At 38.3% G+C, this 23,016-nt stretch overlaps 1 protein-coding gene across 1 annotated transcript in view; it reads right to left on the reverse strand.

The window, feature by feature from the left end:
- The window catches only part of LOC114229025 (vascular endothelial growth factor receptor kdr-like), a 677,074-nt gene that overhangs the window by 425,990 nt on the left and 228,068 nt on the right, over positions 1-23,016 (reverse strand). Inside the window, exons 5-9 of the mRNA XM_054714449.1 lie at positions 17,260-17,419; positions 16,349-16,485; positions 15,811-15,988; positions 11,960-12,077; positions 9,879-10,051 (exon numbers count right to left, since the gene is read on the reverse strand). Coding sequence (XP_054570424.1) covers positions 9,879-10,051; positions 11,960-12,077; positions 15,811-15,988; positions 16,349-16,485; positions 17,260-17,419 — 766 coding nt within the window. The remainder of the gene's footprint in view (positions 1-9,878; positions 10,052-11,959; positions 12,078-15,810; positions 15,989-16,348; positions 16,486-17,259; positions 17,420-23,016) is intronic.

Below are 23,016 nucleotides of genomic sequence, written 5' to 3' on the forward strand. Positions count from 1 at the left end.
TACAACTCAAAAAGTTAGAAAAAGAGCAACAACAAAAGCCTAGTGTAAGCGGAAGGAAGAAAATAATAAAGATCAGAGTGGAGACAAATGACATAGAGACAAAAAAAACAATATAAAAGATCAACAAAACCAAGAGCTAGTTCTTTGAAAGGATAAACAAGATTTATGAACCTATAGCCAGGCTCACCAAGAAGCAAAGAAAGAGGACCCAAATAAACAAAATCAGAAATGAAAGAGGAGAAATAACAACAGACCCCACTGAAATAGAAAGGATTGTTAAAAAAAAATACTATGAACAACTCTTTTCCTACAAACTGGATAACCTGGAGGAAATGGACATATTCCTAGAAAAATATAACATTCTAAAACTCAATCAGGAAGAATCGAAACATCTCAATAGCCCAATAACTATGGAAGAAATTGAAGCAGTAATCAAAAAGTTTCCAGTAAACAAAATCCCAGGGCTAGATGGCTTCACAGAGGAGTTTTACCAAACATTCAAGGAAGAACTTAAACCTATCCTCCTCAGACTATTGCAAAAAGTTCAAGAGGAAGGAACACTTACAAGCTCATTCTATGAAGCCAGCATCACCCTAATACCAAAATCAGATAAAGACAACACAATGAAGGAGAATTATAGGCCAATATCCCTCATGAACATAGATGCCAAAATCCTCAACAAAATTCTAGCAAATCAGATTCAGGAGTACATCAGAAAGATCATACACCATGACCAAGAAGGATTTATCCCAGGGATGCAAGGATGGTACAATATCCGCAAGTCAATAAATGTGATACATCACATAAACAAATTGATAGATAAAAACCATATAGTTATATCAATTGATGCAGAAAAAGCATTTGACAAAATCCAACACCGATTTTGATAAAAACTCTAGCAAGTTGGGAATAGAAGGATCATACCTCAACATAATAAAAGCTATATATGATAAACCCACAGCCAACATCATTCTCAATGGGCAAAATCTAAAACCATTTCCCCTAAGAAGAGGAACAAGACAGGGATGCCCACTCTCACCACTCCTGTTCCACAGATACTGGAAATTTTAGCCATTGCAATTAGACAAGAAGAAATAAAAAGCACCCAAATTGTAAAAGAAGAAGTAAAGCTGTCCTTATTTGCAGATGGCATGATATTGTACATAAAAAACCCAAAAGACTACATCAAAAAACTATTATACTTAATAAATGAATTCAGGAATGTAGCAGGATACAAAATTAACGCCAAGAAATCTATGGCATTTCTATACACCAAGAGTGAACTTACAGAAAGAGAGACTAAAAAAGCAATCCCATTTACCATCGCACCAAAAAAATTAAATAACCTAGGAATAAACTTAACTAAGGAGGTAAAAGACATATACACAGAAAACTACAGGACACTGAAAAAAAGAGATAGAGGAAGATGTAAACAGATGGAAGAACATACCATGTTCATGGATTGGTAGAATCACCATTATTAAAATGTCCATACTACCCAAAGCAATCTACAGATTCAATGCAATTCCCATGAAAATACCAACGGCATATTTCACAGACCTAGAAAGAACTCTCCAAAAATTCTTCTGGAGTAAAAAGAAAGATCCCGAATAGCCACAGCAATCCTGAGAAAGAAGTACAAATTAGGTGGGGTCTCAATACCAGATTTCAAGCTGTATTAGAAAGCCACTGTTCTTAAAACAGCTTGGTACTTGACCAATGGAATAGAATAGAGAACTCAGGTATCGACTCAAACCACTATGCTCAATTAATATTTGACAAAAGAGGCATGAACATACAATGGAGTCAAGACAGTCTCTTCAATAAATGGTGTTTGGAAAATTGGACAGATACATGCAAAAAAAATGAAACTAGACCACCGACTTATAACACACACAAAAATAAACTCAAAATGGATAAAGGACTTAAACATAAGACAGGAAACCATAAAAATACAAAGGAATCCACAGGCACAGAAATCTCAGACATATGCCGAAGTAATTTCTTCACCAATACTGCTCTTAGGGCAATGGAAACTAAAGAGAAAATAAACAAATCAGACTACATCAAAATAAAATGCTTTTGCACAGCAAAATAAACCATCAACAAAACAATAAGAAAGCTCACTGTATGGGAGAACATATTCACAAATGTTATCACTGATAAAGGTTTAATCTCCAACATCTACAGGAACTTATACAACTTAATAAAAGGAAGATAAATGATACAATAAAAAAAGGGCAATGGACCTAAATAGAATTTTTTCCAAAGAAGATAGAAGGAAGGCCAAGAGGCATATGAAAACATGCTCAACGTCACTAATTATCTGAGAGATGCAAATCAAAAAGACAATGCTGTACTATCTCACACCTGTCAGAATGGCAATCATCAACAAATCAAAAAATGACAAGTGTTGGCGAGGATGCAGAGAAAAAAGGAACCCTCATGCACTACTGGTGTGAATGCAGACTGATGCAGCCACTGTGGAGAACAGTATGGAGTTTCCTCAAAAAACTAAAAATGGATTTCCCATTTGACCCAGTAATTCCACTTCTATGAATATATCCCAAGAAACTAGAAACACCAATCAGAAAGGATATATGCACCCCTGTGTTCATAGCAGCACAATTCACCATAGCTAAGATTTGGAAACAGCCTAAATGCCCATCAGCAGATGTGTGGATTAGAAAACCACGGTACATCTACACAATGGAATACTATGCTGCTATAAAAAAGAAGGAATTCTTACCATTTGCAGCAGCATGGATGGACCTGGAGAGCATTATGTTAAATGAAATAAGCCAGGCAATGAAAGAAAAATACCACATGATCTCACTCATTTATGGAAAATAAGAACATTATAATCTGATGAACGAAAAGATAGACACAGAGGCAGTAAAGCACCGAACAGACTGTCAAATTACAGCAGGAAGGGTGGGGAGTATTGCAGAGGGGGGGGAAAGAGATCAACCAAAGGACTTGTATGCATGCATATAAGCACAACCAATGGACACAAGACACTGGGGGGGTGAGTGAGATGAGGACATGTGACAGGGGGTAGGGGAGGCTGAAGGAAGGTCTATGGGGAAAAAAGGAGATATATGTACTACTATATGTAATACTTTAAACAATAATAAAAAAAGAAAGTTACTTTTACTTTAGATGTATGCATTAGAGTATTGTTCAGCATGTGTCTCTCCTATCTGTTTTACTGGAAGGTAACCAAGTTGGTTGTTCTTTTTGAAAGAAAGTAAAAGTCTTTAATGTAGTGATTTATGACAAGCACACAGGAAAAGTAGACTTTAGCAATGTTTACCCAATTAGAAAAGGAACTCCCTAAATGGGGGTCAGGATTGCTCCAGAAAAGGTACAGAAAGAAATGCCCTTCAAATATCTTGGAAGTATAAATTGAAAATCAATGTATTAGGCCTCAAAATATAAAATATGAAAGAATTGCCTTAAGACCCTGAATAACTTCCAGAAATTATTAGGGGGTATTCATTAGTTAAGAATTACCTAAAAATCTGTACAGGGAAATGACAAATGTATTCAATATACTTAGGGAATCCTGAGGGAGTTTTTATTAAGTTTATGTAGGGACCTACAGAATCAATTTCTGATTTTGTGGCTAGCCTCATGCAAGTAGTGAGACAGCAAATATAGCATGAAACAGCAGTTTGCAACCATCTATAAAATCTAGATGCCAAAAGGTTTGGATCCATCTAGTAAATTCTATTTTCCCTACACCAAGGACACTTAAAAGTAACTGATTTATATTTTGCCTCCCTAAACAGAGGGTTAATAGCTTATGTTAATGTACTCAGGGAAACTGATTAGCTGGAGAGATCAACCAAAGGATTGTTTGCATGCATATAAGCCTAACTAATTGACACAGACAACAGGGGGTTGAGAGCACGAGTGGTGGGGTTGGGGGTTAATGGGGGAGGAGCACACATATGTAATACCTTAATCAATAAAGAAATTTAAAAAAGAAATCCAATTAGTATCATTTACTATCCACACCCAAGGACAAATGAAGTTAGAATATAAACCTTATTTCAGACTGATTTGAATTGGCAAATTGAAATAAGTGAATATTTAGAAGAACTTAGTTGTCACCTACTAAAAAAGAAAAACCAATTACTACAGTTTTTATATTACACTCCTATTATTATACCAAAAAATACTAGGCAAGAACTTATTCCTGGAGCATTAACTGTTTTTATTGATGTCTCCTCTAATGGCAAAGCTGCTTATCATACAGTAAATTCAGACCGAGTCATCCAGACTAGTCACACTTCTGTACAAAGGGTTGAATTAGAAGCTATCAAGGCTGCATTGCAGGATTTCCAGGAGCCTCTCAATGTTATTTCTGATCCTGCCTATGCTGCTGGCCTGGTAAACAGAATTAAGACTGCTTGATTAAAATGGTTCAGTGACCAAAGTCTATTTATACTATTTGAACAGGTACAGTAAATTGTACAAAAAAGACAATATCCTTTTTATATTACTCACATCAGGGATTATACCACCCTGCCTGGTTCTTTAACAAAAGGAAATGCATATGTCGATCAATTAGTCACTTTGGTACAAGCCACAGAATCCCACCAGCTTTTACATAAGCTTACCAAATGTTATCTAAACAATTCTCAATCAGTCAACAGCAGGCTAAACAAATTATCAAGGAATGTTCCACTTGTATGTTACATCTGCCTCAAGGGCCTAATACAGGAATTAATCCCTGAGGATTGAAAAGAAACCATATCTAGCAAATGGATGTAACACATTATACTCCTTTTGGATGTCTTAGGGCTGTGGTCGGCAAACTGTGGCTCACGAGCCACATGCGGCTCTTTGGCCCCTTGAGTGTGGCTCTTCCACAAAATACCACAGCCTGGGCGAGTCTATTTTGAAGAAGTGGCATTAGAAGAAGTTTAAGTTTAAAAAATTTGGCTCTCAAAAGAAATTCCAATAGTTGTACTGTTGATATTTGGCTCTGTTGACTAATGAGTTTGCTGACCACTGCCTTAGGGCATTACATGTCTCTGTAGATACATTTTAAAAAGTCCTTTGAACTACTGCATCTACAGGGGAAATGGCAAAACAGGTCATTAATCATTGCCTAGTTGCTTTTGCCATCATGGGAATTCCAAAAATTATTCAAACTGATAATGGACCTGCATACACAAGTTATCATTTCCATCAGTATTGTACAATATGGAAAATCCAACACATAATGGGAATACCATACAATTCTCAAGGATAGGCAATTATAGAATGCCAACATCAGCAGCTAAAATCCCAACTTGAAAAACAAAAATGGGGAATAGTGATGCTGGAGAAATCTCCTGTAAGTAGACTACACCAAGCCTTAATTATTTTAAATTTTTTCACTTGTAATGCTAATGGCAAGACACCAATAGAGCTACACTGATGTCATAATGAGCCAAAAGAAAAAAAGGCTTGATCAAATGGAAGGATCTGGAGTCTGGTTTATGGAAAGGTCACAACCCTTTATTAACCTTTGGTCAAGAATATGCTTGTGTATTTCCAGAAAACTCCTCCACGCTCATGTAGATTCCTGCAAGGAACATCAAACTCCAACATAGAGCCATGGAAAGAACTGATCAAATTAATGAGGACCTTGCACCTGGAGCCTCAACCTGTACCTGAAGCCACAGACAGACGACTACCCCAGCCCCAAATAGCAGAAGACCCAGGCAAACTTACAGACTAATTCCTTAAATGCCTGACAACAATTTAAAAAGGACATGAAAGAATTCAATCCTTTTCATTGGATCTCCCTATATTTGCCTCTTAGCATAACCACTATTGTCTGTCTCATTCTTGGTCTTATAGGGTTATTTATAGTCTGCAGATGTGGAATGAAGAGTCTTTAAAAAAAACTCGAGCCCTACAAATGGCATACACTTTTCAAGATTTACTAAGAAAACTAAAAGGGGGACATGCCGGAGGCTAAAGCAAACAGCAATTAGCATAAAAGTGCAAAAGAGACATTGGAAGGCCAATGGACTTTGATATTCAGCCACACTGAATATCAGCACAAGACTGCCCTGCTGTGATTGCAATGGGTTGAGGTGATTTCCTGACCTTATAATTCTTACATGGTTTACCAAATTTTACCTTTGATCTGCCTGTATGCATTGCTAAAGGGAAAATTTGTATTCAAAGTAAATAAAAGCAGACGGGACCCAGTCTCAGTGTGCCTCTTCAAGAGTGCCTCTTAAAGAAAGAGGTTTCCACCTGGCCCCCCCTATGCCTTCCAAAATTCATATTTCTTGTATAGCATTTTCATTTGTGCTTCAGTCCCTCCTGCAGATTCTGAACCCTGCCATACAGGTCGAGGCACTTATGCAACAGTACATATGGAAGACACTTCCTGTTTTTCCAATATTTATTTTCCCTTTCATCCATAGTAATAGATTTTAAAACAAAATGTGGTTGCTTATTTAAAGACTATGTTTCCTATCCTCCTTAGCAGGGTGACCATGTGTCCAAGTTCTGGTATATGTGCAAATTCCCTCTCTTGCACTTAAATGATAGAACATGAGTTCTCTTTCACTACTTGGTGGTAGAGAGCTATCTCAGAACACATGGATGAAAATGACACTTTAGGAATTGCAGAGCAACCTGGATCCTGGGTCACTGACCAGGGTGGTTATGTATTATCTTGTTTAAATTTTTATTTTATTGATCTTCATATATTTAAGCATATTTAAGAAATTGTATTTACTTTGTTATATTAATATTGTTAATTTTTATTGAGGCATAATTGACATACAATATTATATGAGTTTCATGTGTACATAGTGATTTGATATTTGTATACAATGTAAAATGATCAACAGGTTGTCCAGTCGGTGTTATTTTGAGTCTCTAAAACAACAGCTAAACCTATAACTTTACTAACATGGAAGATTTACATTCAAGTTTTGGCTGCTTTCTAATATACTTTACAATACCTTGGATAATTCACTTTCTCACTCTAAACCACAGCTTTGTCCCCTCCATCTTTAAAATGAAGAGGATAATGGGGTGGGACTAGATTACCCTACACTTGGAACTATCTGGGTGACCCTAAGTGGGTTATTTGTTTTCTCTTGACACCTATTTCCTAAACTTTTATTTTGAGCTATTTTCCCTTTTGGGATGTTGGGCTTCTTCTGGCAGGCTGTGCTGCTATGCTGCTATTCTATTTACTCTACTAGAGTATGTACAGGTTAAAAGAAGAAACCATAGTTATTCTTTAATCATGTATCCCATAGCCATAACGCAGGGCTATGAATCCCTGTCTGTATGGGTGCTTAAATCAGACTCATTATCTTATTCTTTTAGGACCAAAAAATGGTCTCCATATTTATTTAGAAGTTGTCAGAGGATAGTGTAGGGAGCCAATGCAGAGACTGCAGACATATATCCCTGTCTCCAACCCCACCCCATGCCTGCAAATCAACCATTTCTTTGGACGCAAATGGACTATGAAAGGCAAGTGTGCACTGCAATAAGAGGAGAAAACAAAGTTTTATCAGGCCATTCTGTAAGGACATGGGGAAAGATATCGTGGCTGGTGGCTAGCCCTTTACCTTATTTAGTTCACTATCTGCCATGAGCAGAGATTTTATTTTGTCCTAAAAAACTATGAATTGAATTTATCTAACAATGTGGTATCACTAAGGCATTAGTTGGAAACATAATAATAAAAAAAACAACAAGAAAACATTAAAAAACAACAGGCAACATGATCTTGAGAAAGCAAAAACTACACAGCTTTTGATCAGAGAACCCCTAGGACAGATGGAAGGTGTTACTAGGTTTTTGTTGCTGTCTTTCCTTCCTCTTCATATATCTTATTGATGAAATTCTGAGCCAAGGAATAGGTTTAACAGAGAGGAAACATAAAGAAAGTGATAGTGGTGGGTAGGGATGTGGAATTTTGCTCTTTGTTTTGGCTTTGACGTTTATTTGACTAGTTGGAATAAATGATGGTCTGTGTCCTGACATGTTACTTGATATAGAAACAATATCTTGGGAAATAGAATACCTAAGACATGCTGATTAAGTAGTAATGTTCAACAATTTTGGCAAAAGACTCTGATAAAAGATAAGGCAAAGGTGGTAACAAAATATGAGACTTTATTCACCTCATGTGATTTTTATGACAGCCTTGTAAAGCATGTATCACAATGCTTATTTTAAAGACTAGAGGCCCAGTGCACGAATTTCATGCACTGGGGGGAGGGTCCCTCAGCCCGGACTGAACCCTCTCACAGTTCAGCATCCCTCACTCCTTACCGCCCACCTGCTCACTGCTCCTTACTGTTTAGCTCGCTGCTCCTTAGCACTGTTGCAGAGGTGGGAGTGGCTCCCGCCACCCCTGCTGCACTTGCCAGCCATGAGCAAGGCTTCTTTCTGGCTGAGCAGTGCTCCCTCTGTGGGAGTGCATTGACCACCAGGGGGCAGCTTCTACATTGAGCATCTGTCCCCTGGTGGTCAGTGTGCACCATAGCAAACGGTTGTTCTGGTCGTTCTGCTTTAACGGTAGCTTAGGCTTTTATTATATAGATGATTAAACAGAATCATAAGAGCTAAGTGAATTGCTAAGTTCACATGGCCAGTAAGAGCTTGATACAGAGAATATGGGTTTGATACTACATACTAAGGCTAAACTTCCTTTCATTATGTGCTCACTTGATTGCAAAGGTGACAAGTGATCAGCCTAAATTGACTAAAGAGGTGGCAAAACATACCACGTGCTTACCTCCATGTCCAAACTGGAAATGATCTAACCATAGTAATTGTAGTAGTGATGGGGATAGTGGTGGTAGCTGTTTTTAGTTTTTCAAATTAGCCTGCTCTTTTTGGTAGTGGAAGGCCCAGAGGAATCTAGGAAATATTCATAGTAAGCAAGGATGGTCAAATAACAGATAATCTATGGTTTATATAAAACAAATATGCTGAATAAGAATGTAGGAAGCTTTCCTCTCTCCCACAACTTCTGTTCCTTTGCAAAGCTTTGTTGTTGAGAAAGAAAATATGGGGAGGCATAATCCTAGAGCCACATAAGGACACATCTGGCTTCTCCTTTTCTTTCTGCTCTGTGATGAAATAAGACTAAAAATACAAAGGACCATTCTATCCAAGAATGGCTCTTACTTCTCATGGACTTCCCTTCTCCTTAGCAGAAGCCCAATATGTAGGCAAAAGGTAGTGTAGGCTGCTCATAATAGCAGGAAGGTTTTTTACTGGAAGACAATGCAGAGACAGAGAGACTAAAATAGAGCAATGGTTTGGGGGAAGAGATAAACTAACTAAGTCATATAAGCTTTCTAGCCATTAGATAAAGTTGGGGTAAGGACATTATCAGGCAGACAGTGGCCACTGTGCTCAGAATGTATGATTTTATCATTTTGTTCTACTTTCAAGGGAAATCAGCAGCAGTGGATCTAGGATAATAAATAATACAATAGAAAGAATATAGGCTTTTGAGCTAGACAACCTGTGTCCCAATTCCAGTTCATCAAGTTACCAAGCATGTTACATTTCATGTACAGAAACAATTACCAAGATGGAGTTTGGGCTCTCCCCACCTCAAATGATATTTTCTTAATAAGAATAGACCAATTTTAAGGGTCTCTGGTAACCGAAAATAACAGGAAATGAATTTGTCAGAGCTCTGAAAATTCTATGAGCATAGAGGGTTAATCAACAAACATCTTGTGACCAAAAGCACCTTCAAAACCCTTGTCCTTTCATAGCTGAGGTAGTTCCTATTGCATTCCTGTTTTGATATATTTTTCTTACACAGTAGAGACAGGAACCTGGAATTGTTGCATGGATTCCAAATCCCAACAACTCACCATTGACAATCAGTTGTATGGTGAGGTTTTTGTAGAGTCCATGCTTGCTGTTGCTCAGAGCAAAAGTGTAGTTCCCCGCATGCTTTACATTCACTTCCAGGATTGTGAGTTTGTACTTGACAGGGTCAAGTTGAATAGTATGGTTTACTAGGAGTGGTTTTCCATCCTTGAACCTGTGAGGCATGGGGAATGAATGGTTAGTACAGTGACACCTTCTAGGACATATATTTTATACCCCAGGGACATTTTGATTATGCTTCATCATGATCAGCAAGGAGAGGTTAAACAGTAGAATCCTCTCTATAAAATTCTCAGGCTGGAGCAAATTTGTACAGCCACACTGGTATTAACCCTTTGCACTCGCTTGCTTTTTTCTCGATTCCTTTATTCTAATGCTAACCGTGTTGAGTCACACTCGACATCCGAGTGCAAAAGGTTAAAAATTAAATATGTCTTTTCCTTTTTCCTTAATAATAAAAACTTTTGGAAAGTGGCCTCACCTAAGCTTCCACGTCATCACTTTCCATTCATTCCTTAACACTTGAAACTCATGTTTTTTCTCTCTGACATTCAAAAGCATATTCTCCAGGTTTACCAGCAATGCCCTGCTTATCAAAGCCAGTGGCCTTCTCTCAGCATTCACAAACTTCAGATCTTCGAGAGCCTCTGGGACACTATTCTAATCATTGTTTCTCTCTCTTCAATGACTCTTCTTCCATTTCCTTCCCCCTTAATTATGTTTCCTACAGAGCAAGAACTTAAAATACTTCAGCACACTGCTGAAATAAGGAGATAGGGGGCTTTAGATAAGAAATTTAGGAGTTGCTAATGAGCTGAATATGTATAGGGTGTTGTGTAAATATCACTAAGAATATAATAAAGGCTTAAAGCCCCCAATATGAATGTTACCCTGGATTTTGCCTTTGGGTTCTTTTCTCTGGATGCACTCTGCCTGGGTGCATTTATCCACTCCCAGTTGATGACTCCCCAGTTGACAGCTTCAACATGTAGTTCCAGACCCATATTTCAAAATGTTAATTGACCATCTCTAAATAAGCTCATCTTGGTGTTCCTTTCCTGCTCCATTTACACTACATTTTCATCCTGATGAAACCCAGACTGGTAATAGCAGCACCAGTCTCACATTCCACCAAACTTGAAAATTGTGAAAGCACTTCTAATTTTGGGCTTTTAATTCATACATCTAATTGGATACTGAATCCTGAAGATTTTGCTTCTGCAATGTTTTCCATATCTATTTCGTCTTATATCTCATTGCTTTCAAATTATGCAGAGCCATATAATGTCTCACAACTATTGCTGTAACCCAATAAGCTGGTGGTTATTTCTCTATTCTTTCTCCATTTCAAACCATTTGACACACATAAGGCCACATTAATTTTCCTAAATTTTAGCATCAAATTTATCACTCCTGACTCAAGTCTTTGATGGTTCTCTACTGTCTACTTTAATAAGCAATAGAGATTTTAAAAAACAATAATTTATCATTTATTCCTTAGAGCAATTCTATAACAATAAAATATCACCACCCAAATTTTACAGATAAAGAAACTGAAAATTAGAGAGTTTAAGTAATTTGCTTGGTAATTTGATGAACTGGGATTAGAACACAGGTTGTCTGGCTCAAAAGCCCATATTCTTTCTATTGTATTATTTCTTACTCTTCATGGATCTCTATTAGACTGGGTAAGATCACCTTCAAGACTCCTTCCAAATCTGAGATTGTAGAATTTTGCAATGGCCTTGGTACCTTCCCAGTCTTATTTCCTCCTCTCTTTTCAGAGTAGAAAACTCATTTTTCCAAATACATGAAAGATCAATAAAAGAAAGTGGAAACAAGCAAACAAACCTATGGAGGAGAAGATAAAGCACTAGTTTCTAGGGCTGTCAGTGCCCTGAAAGTAGGATGGGGGTTGAGTATATTTCTGAGTCCTCACTACCTAGCCCAGGGTCTGCTGCATGACTGACCTTCAGTAAGGATGTATTGAAGGAACAGGTGTTAAGGGTGGGGATTAGACTCTGGGAAACAGAAAACACCCAAGATAGAAGGCCCCACTTACCAGGTTACATTGGGGTGAGGGAAAGAATCCACTCTTACTCCCATTTTGAGCATACTTTGTCCAGCTGTCACCTCGTAAATGCGGCTTCTCTTGTAGCTCACATTGAGGAATGATTTCTCTGGAAGTAGAACAGGGACGGAATCAGAAGAAGGTTTAACTGAATCCCAATTTTGTTCACACTTCCCATTAGCAATCACATCCTTCCCAGACCCAGAGAGATCAATCTTGATTATCATAAGCTCGTGTTTCTCAGTGTGGATTGGAGGGAGGCACTGTTGGAATTTTTAAAGGGATAATTCTTTTTTTCATTTTTCTTTTTTTAAATCTTCACCTGATATATTCATTGATTTCTTTATTCTTTTTTGTTGTTGACAGTATTATAGATGTCTCCCATTTTCTCAGTTTTTGCTCCCTCCTACCCAATCCCTGCCCCACACCAGGCCTTCCTCATACAATTATCTGTGCCCATGAGATATGCATTTATGCATATATATCATTTGGTTAATCTCTTCCTGTATCCTCCCATTCCCACCCTTCCCACCTCCCCACTGAGATCTGTTATTCTGTTCTATGCATCCATACCTCTGGACCTATTTTGTTCATTAGATTCCACATATAAGTAAGATCATATGGTATTTGTCTTTCTCTGAATGGCTTATTACACTTAGCATAGTAGTCTCCAGGTGCCTCCATGCTGTCTCAAAGGGTGAGAGACACTTCATTTTTACAGCTGCATAGTATTCCATTATGCAAATGTATTGCATATTTTGTATCCACTCATATACTGATGGTCACTTGGGTTGTTTCCAGATTTTAGCTATTTAAATAATGCTGCTAAGAACATAAGGATGCATTTTTTTAAATTTAAATTCTTTATTTGTAATACTTTATTGCTTAAAGTATTACATATGTCTCCTTTTTCCCCCATTGACGGCTCCCAGCCATTCCCACCCCCCAGCACATGCCCTCACCCTCCTATTGTCTGTGCCCATGGGTTAAGCTTATATACATGCATACAAGTCATTTGGTCGATCTCTTACCCCCTACCCCCCACCTTCCCTCTGAGGTTAGATGATCTGTTCAATACTTCTATGTCTCTGGATCTGTTTTTGTTCATCAGTTTATGTTGTTCATTATATTCCACAAATGAGTTAAAATCATGTGATATTTATCTTTCTCCTACTGGCTTATTTTACTTAGCATAATGCTCTCCAGGTCCATCTATGCTGTTGCAAATGGTAAGAGATCCTTCTTTTTTACAGCAGCATGGTATTCCATTGTGTAGATGTACCACCATTTTTTAATCCACACATCTGCTGATGGGCACTTAGGCTGTTTCCAAATCTTAGCTATTGTAAATTGTGCTGCTATGAACATAGGGGTACATATATCCTTTCTATTGGTGTTTCTGATATCTTGGAATATATTTCTAGAAGTTGGATTACTGGGTAAAATGGGAGTTCCATTTTTAATTTTTGAGGAAATTCCATACTGTTTTCCACAGTGGCTGCACCAGTCTGCCTTCCCACCAGCAGTGTATGAGTGTTCCTTTTTCTCCACATCCTCGCCAGCACTTGTCATTTGTTGATTTGTTGATGAGAGCCATTCTGACAGGTGTGAGATGGTACCTCATTGTCATTTTGATTTGCATCTCTCAGATGCATATATTCTTTATGATTGGTGTTTTGGGCTTCTTAGTATATATTCCCAGAAGTGGGATCACTGGGTCAAATGTATGTTATATTTTAATTTTTTAAGGAAACTCCATACTATTTTCCACAGTGGTTGCACCAGTCTGCATTCCCACTAGCAGTTTACTAGGGTCCCCTTTCCTCTACATTCTTGCCAACACTTGTTATTTATTTATTGATGGTAACCATTCTGGCAGGTGTGAGGTGATACCTCATTGTAGTTTTAATATGATGTTCAGTGAAGTTGAGCATTTTTTCATATGGCTATGTTCTCTTTGGAGAGGTGCCTATTCAGGTCCTATGCCCACTTTTTAAATTGAATTGCTTGTTTTTCTGGTGTTGAATTGTATTAATTCTTTGTATATTCTGGAAATTAACTCCTTATTAGATGTATCACTGGTGAATATACTTCTGACAGTAAGTTTCCTTTTCATTTTGTTGACTTTTTCTTTTGCTCTTCAGACACTTTTTAGTTTGATTTAGTACCATTTGTTAAAATTTTCCTTTGTTCCCTTTGCCCTAGGCAATGTATTGGTGAAAATACTGCTATGTGAGATGTCTGTGATTTTATTGCCTATGTTTTCTTCTAGGATTTTTATGGTTTCATGATTTACAATTAAGTCTTTTATCCATTTTGAGTTTATTCCTGTTGTATGGTGAAAGTTGGTGGTCTAGTTTGATTGTTTTATATGTATCTGTACAATTTCAAATGGTTAACTCTTTGTTGTGCAATACTGTCCTGAACTTCTATAAATGATTATAATCCTTGCTCTGTCCGATCCATTCTAGTAGTAACCCCCAGCCATTTTGACAAAGAAAAAGATGCCCTCATGCATTTCCCATCAGGCAGTACTGCCTGTGAGTTGAGAACCAACAACGTAGGCCAATAATGTTTGTCTTATTCTTTGCCAGGTAATTATTTAAACATGGGCAGGTAATATATTTATGAACAATAAAACAAAAGGAGAAATTAGCTAGAGTACATCTGGGAAAGATTTTTCAAACTTAAAAGGAGACACAATTTGTGTAATTTTTACTTTTACCTCTAAAACACTATCACTGGCATATGGGGTTTTGGACTGTGGAAGCATGAGGGGTACTTTGAAGATAATGAATAAAACAGAAGAAGGAACATCCACTAAGTCAATCAGCACTGGAACTGTAAACCTTGGGACTCCTTGTTGCGTGAGGTATTTGTCCTTATTGTTTCAGCTATTTTTAGTCAAGTTTCTTCTTGCATGAAACTGAAGGCAACCCAAATGATACCAGTGGCTGTATGGAACCCAGAAGCTAAGAGAGCAAAAGTAGGTTACCTTATAAACCAGGATATAGAAGGTTGAACTATGCTTAAGTGATTAAATTTCGTGCTACAGAATAAATCCACACTGTGTACGTTTATATTTTTTAAGTATTTGTGTGTGGATAGATATTAGTATTTGTGGCTTAAGGTTTTTATGTATTCATACAAATATTAGTTATGTCTATATAACTACTATGATGAATATGGGTATTGATGTGTTTGTGTGAGCATCTGTTAGTATATTTTTGTATATGTGTATGTATGTACATGTGTCTATAAGAAAAAAGCTTCATGAATACAGGGTAGGTTAAGCTGAAGTTCATTTAATTATTTTCACTAGGAAATCTATGGTCAGATTGATATCAGAAAAACAAGCTAGAAGCACTCTCAAACATTATACTGGTATTATAATGATGCAAAAAATGATGATAATGATAGATGAGAAAAACTGAAGCCCAAGGAGGTGCAACAAGTTATCCAAGATCACACAAAAAAATTGGCAAAGAAGATAGAAGATTCAAGAACCTAGTCTTTACATGGGCCAAAATACTAATAAGCTACTTCACCTTAAATTCCTAAAACATACACCTGTAACTAGCCAACAGGATGTAAAAGTATGTAAGTTAAATCACAATGCTCCCCAGCATACAATCCCCATGCCAGAGTGAAAGAATACAAAAGGGGATGCCTGACATTTGCTAGCTTTTCTGATTTAAGCACCAAAGCATTTGGACTGTAAGATTTAGAGACTATAATACTGAAAAAAATGAAGATATATCTGAGTGATTTCTTATATATAGTGGGAAAAGAGTAGGCAGGCCAGTTTTCAGGGAAGAGTCAGGAGTAAAAGTATTACGTACTGTACACTATGATGGTGATGTTGGCTTGCAAGGCAGCATTGTTTTCTTCCCTGCAAATGTACAAACCCTTGTCTTCCATAGTTACATTCCAAATGGTCAAGTTACTATAACTCTTGTACACTGGGGATCCTTGGTACAATTTTCTTTTAATTTCACAACACCTGGGTGTTGTCTTGGACTGTGGGGTGAGAAAGAAAAAAGAGAAAAATTTCAATTGAGATTATTGAGCACTCCTAGGTACCTGACTTGTCACAGCTCAATAGGAAGCCAAAGAAAATCCCTATGACAACCTGACACTTTTCCTGAACTTCTATTACATTACATATGTAACTAATGAACCATGATGTGGTGAAAAATGAAATGCAAGCCCCTTACAAGAGTGGCTTCCTTAAATGCAGAAGTTGCTTATTATTCCACTTTGTTGATTTGCTTAGCACTTTGCATAGTTCTTGACCCAAAGTAGGAACTGAGTGGGAATGGCAAAGAAAGAGGATGTGGGTGGATTTGTGAAGATTTAGAGCAGGGATACTGTCCTTACATCTTGTCGATTGAATACCCAATTCAGTTTGATTCGTCCATTGAATGTGGTCTCTGCAACACATTGCAGGAAAAGGGTATCTCCTATTAGAAGTTTCTGGTGGTTGTATCTGATGGAGATATTTTCTCTCTTGGTTTCTGGAAAAATATATCAGATGGCATGATAATACTGACAAAGAAGGCAAGAGACAAAAATCTGGATTATGGAGTACTTCTTAGAATTCTCAATTTCTCATTTCTTTTCTTATATGAAAATGTAGACTCAAAACCAAACCAGAAGATTCCATGATTCAGAAACTGCTGGATAAGATTTTATATAAATTATATCAAGAGGCTTGGTGGTGGTGGCAAAGCTATCTTTCTAGTTCTTGAGGTTTTCCAATGAAAAGGATTCTGCAATCCTGCTTAGGAAATCATATACCCAGTTTAATAAACTCTCCATCAGAAAGGTTTTCCTCCTACTGATCTAAATCCATTAAGCCCTTCTGTGGCTAATTCTGCTACATTTCTGAATTCTCTGAGCAAAGGGTCTTCCCTGAGTTAGAAGCCTGTCTTCACTTCTACACAAGAGCAGCATTGATATAAAGTTCCAAGATGTCTATTGTTTAGCCACAATATGTACCATCATTTCATAGTTTTGCAAGGATAAATTTATAAAAGCTAAGTATCTATTGCTAGACACTAATAAACCATTGATTTTATGGATCTATTGATCAGGCAACTGAAAACAGTAGCAGAACTTAGTCTGGGTTTTTTTGCTACATACATTTCTTAAAATAAAAGCTTAGAATCACTTAATAACTAAAGTAATATGGAAGAAATTATAGCTGAAGTAAGGTTTATACAAATAGGAAGTGATTACCAGGAGCAGCAAGATCCCATTTTCTAACCTAAAAACATAAGATCACATACCCAGACGCTGTGGGAGATAGAATGACCTGTGTGTCTTCCCATTAACTTCGGCAATGCACTGGAGCATGCTGCTGTAGAAGTGGTAAGAAGGTCGGGTCACAATGAAGCCTTTCCTGGGATTCCAGTTTTGGCTTACATAAGAAAATGTGGCAGAGTGTAACTATGGGGCAAGAAAGGAGGACATAGAAAGACATACATGTAAAGTTCTGGCCAATCATCAGTATCATGCCCAAACTATCTGTTCTGAAGCCACAGAGAGGAGTGGCCTGCCCTCCCCATCACCTGCCCAAGTTTCCTTAGAACTGAGTCTGTGCTGGTTAACCTTTGTTTTCTTCTCAGAGATTAGTACAGTGATGGGTTCAGAGTAGATACTCAATAAATAATAATTATACTAATAAACACTTACCCAACACTTACTATATGCCAGGCACTATCTTAGCTCAACTCTATGAGATAGATATTAATGTTACTCTCATTTTATAGATGAAGTTCATAGGGGACCCCTTGCTCAACTGATTGCTTATTATTGGATTGAATATCAAGGTTTATATCTCTTATATTGGATATATTTAGAGCCAAAAACGCTGTGCTAAGATTCATTGGGCCTTCTTTTTAAGATATGTAAGAGAATTGCATCTGTCAGGTTCCACATCCTCTCATGAGGGCCCCTGATATTTACTTACATTTTGTCAATGTAGGTGGCTCTTTCTGCCTCAGGTAAGGAAGGATATATGAAAAAAGACTTTAAGGAACTTAATGGCCCACATTAAGTCCATTTGTAGTTTGTGCTTTCATTCATTTAATCAAACATTTAATATTTAATAGTATCTACTCTGTGCTAGGCAATAGGGATCCAGCTACAAACAGCACAGACTGAGTGCTTACTCTCAGCTAGTGTGTTTCTAAACAGATCTGGATTACTAAATCTTCTTTTGATTGATATAAAAGTAATACATACCAATTGTGAACATTTTTTAAAATACTGGAGAAAATAAATAATAATGATGACCTATAGCCCAGAAATAGCCACCAGGAATAATAAAAAATATTTACTTACAGTCTTTTTTCTATGTATGTATATATTGTTACATAGCCATATTTGTAAAGTATGTACAATTTATCCTGTTTGGGTTATTCTATTATTTATTTTACCATTCTTTTATTGTTAGATATTTATATTATAACTAGTAGCCCATTTGCAGGAAGAATCCTGCAAGCGGCCGCTGCAGCCGTGTGCACTGCCGCTGCCACCGCGCCTGCACCCGAGCACTGCTGCCGCCTGCCCCGCTCCGCCCTGCCCGGGCTTTCCCTCTGGCAGCCACCTTGCTTTTCGCTTTTCCTCCTTCTTCCTTCTAAGTTGTCTTCAGTCTTCACACCTCCCTCCCTCCGTGTATGCAAATTAACTGCCATCTTTGTTGGGTAATTTGCATACTCGCCCTGATTGGCTGGTGGGTGTGGCTTGGGCGTAGCAAAGGTGCGGTCAATTTGCATATTACTATTTTATTAGGTAGGATAATTTTTGTTTTATTTAAAACAATGTGACAATGAATATCTTTATGTTTCAATCTTTGCTTATTCACTGGACAAGATCCTTATATGAACAATTACTGGGTCAAAGTGTACAGACATTTTCCAGGCACTTGATATATTTTGCCAAAGTCCATCACAGCAGGATATACTAATTTATATCCACTGGTATATAAGAATGGACCCTATCTTTTAAGGAGGATATTTACAAATTGAAGCATGATCAGAGGAAGATGATAAAAACTATGAAGGTTCTAGAAGCCTCATGATATAAGGAATAGTTTAAGAAACAGGACATTTTTAGCAGGACCAAAGAAACACTTGAGGATGGAAAGTGGTAGGTGGAGTTAGTGATTGGTTGGGGATGGAGTGGCTCTTTCCTAGTATTTGAAGAACTCTTACTTGGGAACTTTTGTGTATAACAGAGGGTATAATGGGGACCAATGAGTGGAAATGACAGTGATGCAGATTTTGGCTCAATCAGATGGTGACTTCTCTGTCACTGAAAGTATTGAAACAATAGCTGAATGACTATTTGTTCAGGGTGCTATAAAATAATTTCTGTGGGAAATTAGACTGTAAGGTCTCTTCTAACACTGAGATTCTATCTCTTTTTGACCCATAGTTCAGTTATCTTATTCTTATCCAACAAGATCTACTCAGAGACTTTTATTATTTTTTTCTTTCTTTTTTAAAAAATATTTTTTATTGGTTTCAGAGAGGAAGGGAGAGGGATAGAGAGATAGAAATGTCCATAATGAGAATCACTGATTGGCTGCCTCTCGCATGCCCCCAACTGGAGACCGAGCCCGCAACTCAGGCATGTGCCCTCGACCAGAATAGAACCTGGGACCCTTCAGTCCTCAGGCTGACACTCTATCTACTGAGCCAAACTGGCTAGGGCTATTTGTTTCTCTTTTCAACTTTTAATTTTATTGTTGTTGACACTATTACAGATGTCCCCATTTTCTCCTCTCCTTGACCACTTCCATCCAGCCCCTGCCCCCCTTCCCTCTGGCCATCACCACACTGTTGTCTGTGTCCATGGGTTATACACATATGTTCTTTGGCTAATCTCTTTACCTTCTTTCTTCCAGTCCCTCCAACCCCGACCACCTGACAGCTGTCAGTCTGTTCCATGTATCCATGCCTCTGTTTCTATTTTGCTCATAAGTTTATTTATTTTTTCATTAGATTCCACATATAAGTGTGATCATATGGTATTTAGTTTCTCTGACTGGCTTATTTCACTTAGCATAATAACCTCCGGGTTTTTAATATCAGGACAAGGTCATCACATATTGTCTAATAACACAAAACTTAGGGTTGAAAGTTTATCAAACTTCTTTTTAGTTTCATGTTTTGTTTTTACTTCTTAAGTATTAACTATTGAATTAAAACATTTAAAATCATTTTTCGAAAACCACTTTTCACCAGAATATTTGTTGGCCTCTTTGACAAGCCCTTATACAATTAGTAATTTCACCATAACCTAAATGTACCTGACTACCAGACATCCCCAAAGAATCTGACAATTAAAAGCCAATAGAATAAAATAAATAAAACACAAATAACATATGGGATAAATTACAATAATCAAGGAGAGTCAAAACACCTTGAGTTTATTGTATGCTTATGCAGAAATTCAGTGTTACAGAAATTCAGAGTAATGGTGGGATATTAAAATATTGCACTATCTGATTGCAGAATTGAAATACTCTGTGTCTTAATACTTTTTCTATTTGAACGACTAAAGACTCAGTCCTAAGAAAGCAACTCATTCATTTAATTAACCCTATAGATTAATGGTTCTCAATGAAGGGCTGGGGAAGGGTTTGGCTCCCCAGGGGATATTTGGTAATGTTTGGAAACATTTTTGGTTGTCACAACTTGGGGGGGGGGAGGGTGATTGCTACTGGCATCTAGTAGGTAGAGGCCAGGGATGCTGTTAAGCATTCCATAATGCACAGGACAGTTCCAACCCTACAACAAAGAAGTATCTGACACCATATGTCAATAGTACTAAGTTAAAAAAAAAAGCCTGCTATAAGATTTCACCTCCAAAATCTCTGTTATGCCCTTCCTCTTCCCTTCCATTCTAAACTAGATTTCCCTTATCTATATTAAACACTTCATTATCCATATTAAACACAATTGCTCAAAATAAGAACCTTATTTTTGTCTCTACCTCTTCCTACTAACCATCCCTGACATCCCTCTCACCACTAAACAAACATGTCCTTTAACTATGTAGTTAAAGGACATGTTTGTTTAGTGGTGAGAGGGATGTCAGGGATGCATAGTTAAAGGACATGTTTGTTTAGTGGTGAGAGGGATGTCAGGGATGTGGTGTGAGAGCTGCCATTTTCATATAAATCCTTCCCCTTTGGCCACAGAAATGGGTCTAGAAATGGGCATCAGATTTTAGGTAGGGCAATCAAAACCTTTTCCTGTGATTATTTTGTAATTTGGGGTCAGAGAAGAAATGCCTCACAGTTGTTCTCTGACAATAAATACTTAATGTACTGTAGATAACCACATCCCCCTTGTAAAAGAAGCAAGACTGTGGTATTCAATAGAGGAGCTGTTACTGAATACATGTCACTGAGGTTTAGCCATACTCTTCTTTTTAAAATACACTTTCCATTTTACCTACTAATTCTAGTGTGTTAGGTTTGTTTGGATTTCTGTTGGTTTCCACGAATAATCCTGGATACTCCATGTTTTCTTACCTCTATTTGTGTTCTTTGCCCAATTATCCACCTAAAGTGCTTCTCGCTATTCACCAGGACCCAGCTTAGTTTAGCACCTTAGAAAAGACTGACTCAGGAAATTAATCTGTTTCTCCTCTTTATTCCCACTGTGTCTAATACATACAGATAGAGCAATTAGACAAACAAACAAATTATTAATAACACTCACACACATACACACACAGGGATACCACACTACTTGTAAGTCAGGAATTGAACCCTGAGAACATCAATTGTGTATATTAAACGAGATAATGCAAATAAAGCTCTCAGCAGAGTACATGGCACTGGTAACGGCCTGTAATGTGTTGAACAGTGACCCCTCTAAAACATAAAACTACTTGCGAAAGAGATGTTATTTATAATAGGAATCTTTGCAGATATAATTAAATTTGGGATCTTGAGATGAGATCACCCTGGATTAGTATAGGCCCTAAGTCCAATAATATGTGTCATTATAAAAGACAGGACAAGAGAAGGCAAACATAGAGACAGGAAGGAGAAGGCCATATAAGGACAGAGGCAGAGACCAGTGTTACCCAGTATCAAGCCAAGGAATGGGTGGAGCCACTGGATATTGGAAGAGACAAGGAAAGATTCTCTTATAGAGCCTTCAGTAGGAATATGTTCCTGCCAACACTTTGATTTCAGATTTCTGGCTTTCAGACCTATGAGAGAATATATTACTACTAGAGGCCTGGTGCACAAAATTCGTGCACAGGGGAGGGGTGTGTCCCTCAGCTGAGCCTGCACCCTTCTACAATCTGGGTCCCCTCGTGGAATGTCTGACTGCCCATTTAGGCCCAACTATATGGGATCGGGCCTAAACGGGCAGTCGGACATCCCTCTCACAATACAGGACTGCTGGCTCCCAACTGCTCACCTGCCTGCCTGCCTGCCTGATTGCCCCTAACAGCTTCTGCCTGCCAGCCTGATCACCCCCTAACCACTCCCCTGAAAGCCTAATCGATGTCTAACTGTTCCCCTGCCTGCCTGATTGCCCCCAACTGCCCTCCCCTGCAGACCTGGTCACCCCCAACTGCTTTCCCCTGCTGACCTGGTCACCCCCAACTGCTATCCCCTGCTGACCTGGTTGCTCCTAACTGCCCCCCCCGCAAGTCCAGTCACCCCTAATTGCCCTCCGCTGCAGGCCTGATCGCCCCCAACTGCTCTCCCCTGAAGGCCTGGTCCCTCCCAACTGCCCTCCCCTGCAGCCCTGGTCCCTCCCAACTGCCCTCCCCTACAGTCCTTGTCCCTCCCAACTGTCCTCCCCTGCAGGCCTGCCCCCCCCCAACAGCCCTTCCAGGCAGGACTGGGTCACCCCCCTGCCTTAAACCCTCCCCTGCAGGCCTGATCCCTCCCAACTGCCCTCCCCTGTAGGCTTGTTCCCTCCCTACTGCCCTCCCCTATAGGCCTGGTCCTTCCCAACTGCCCTCCCCTGCAGGCCTGGTCCCTCCCAACTGCCCTTCCCTGCAGG

The sequence above is a fragment of the Eptesicus fuscus genome, chromosome 1 (assembly GCF_027574615.1).
Source record: "Eptesicus fuscus isolate TK198812 chromosome 1, DD_ASM_mEF_20220401, whole genome shotgun sequence".
NCBI lineage: Eukaryota > Metazoa > Chordata > Mammalia > Chiroptera > Vespertilionidae > Eptesicus > Eptesicus fuscus.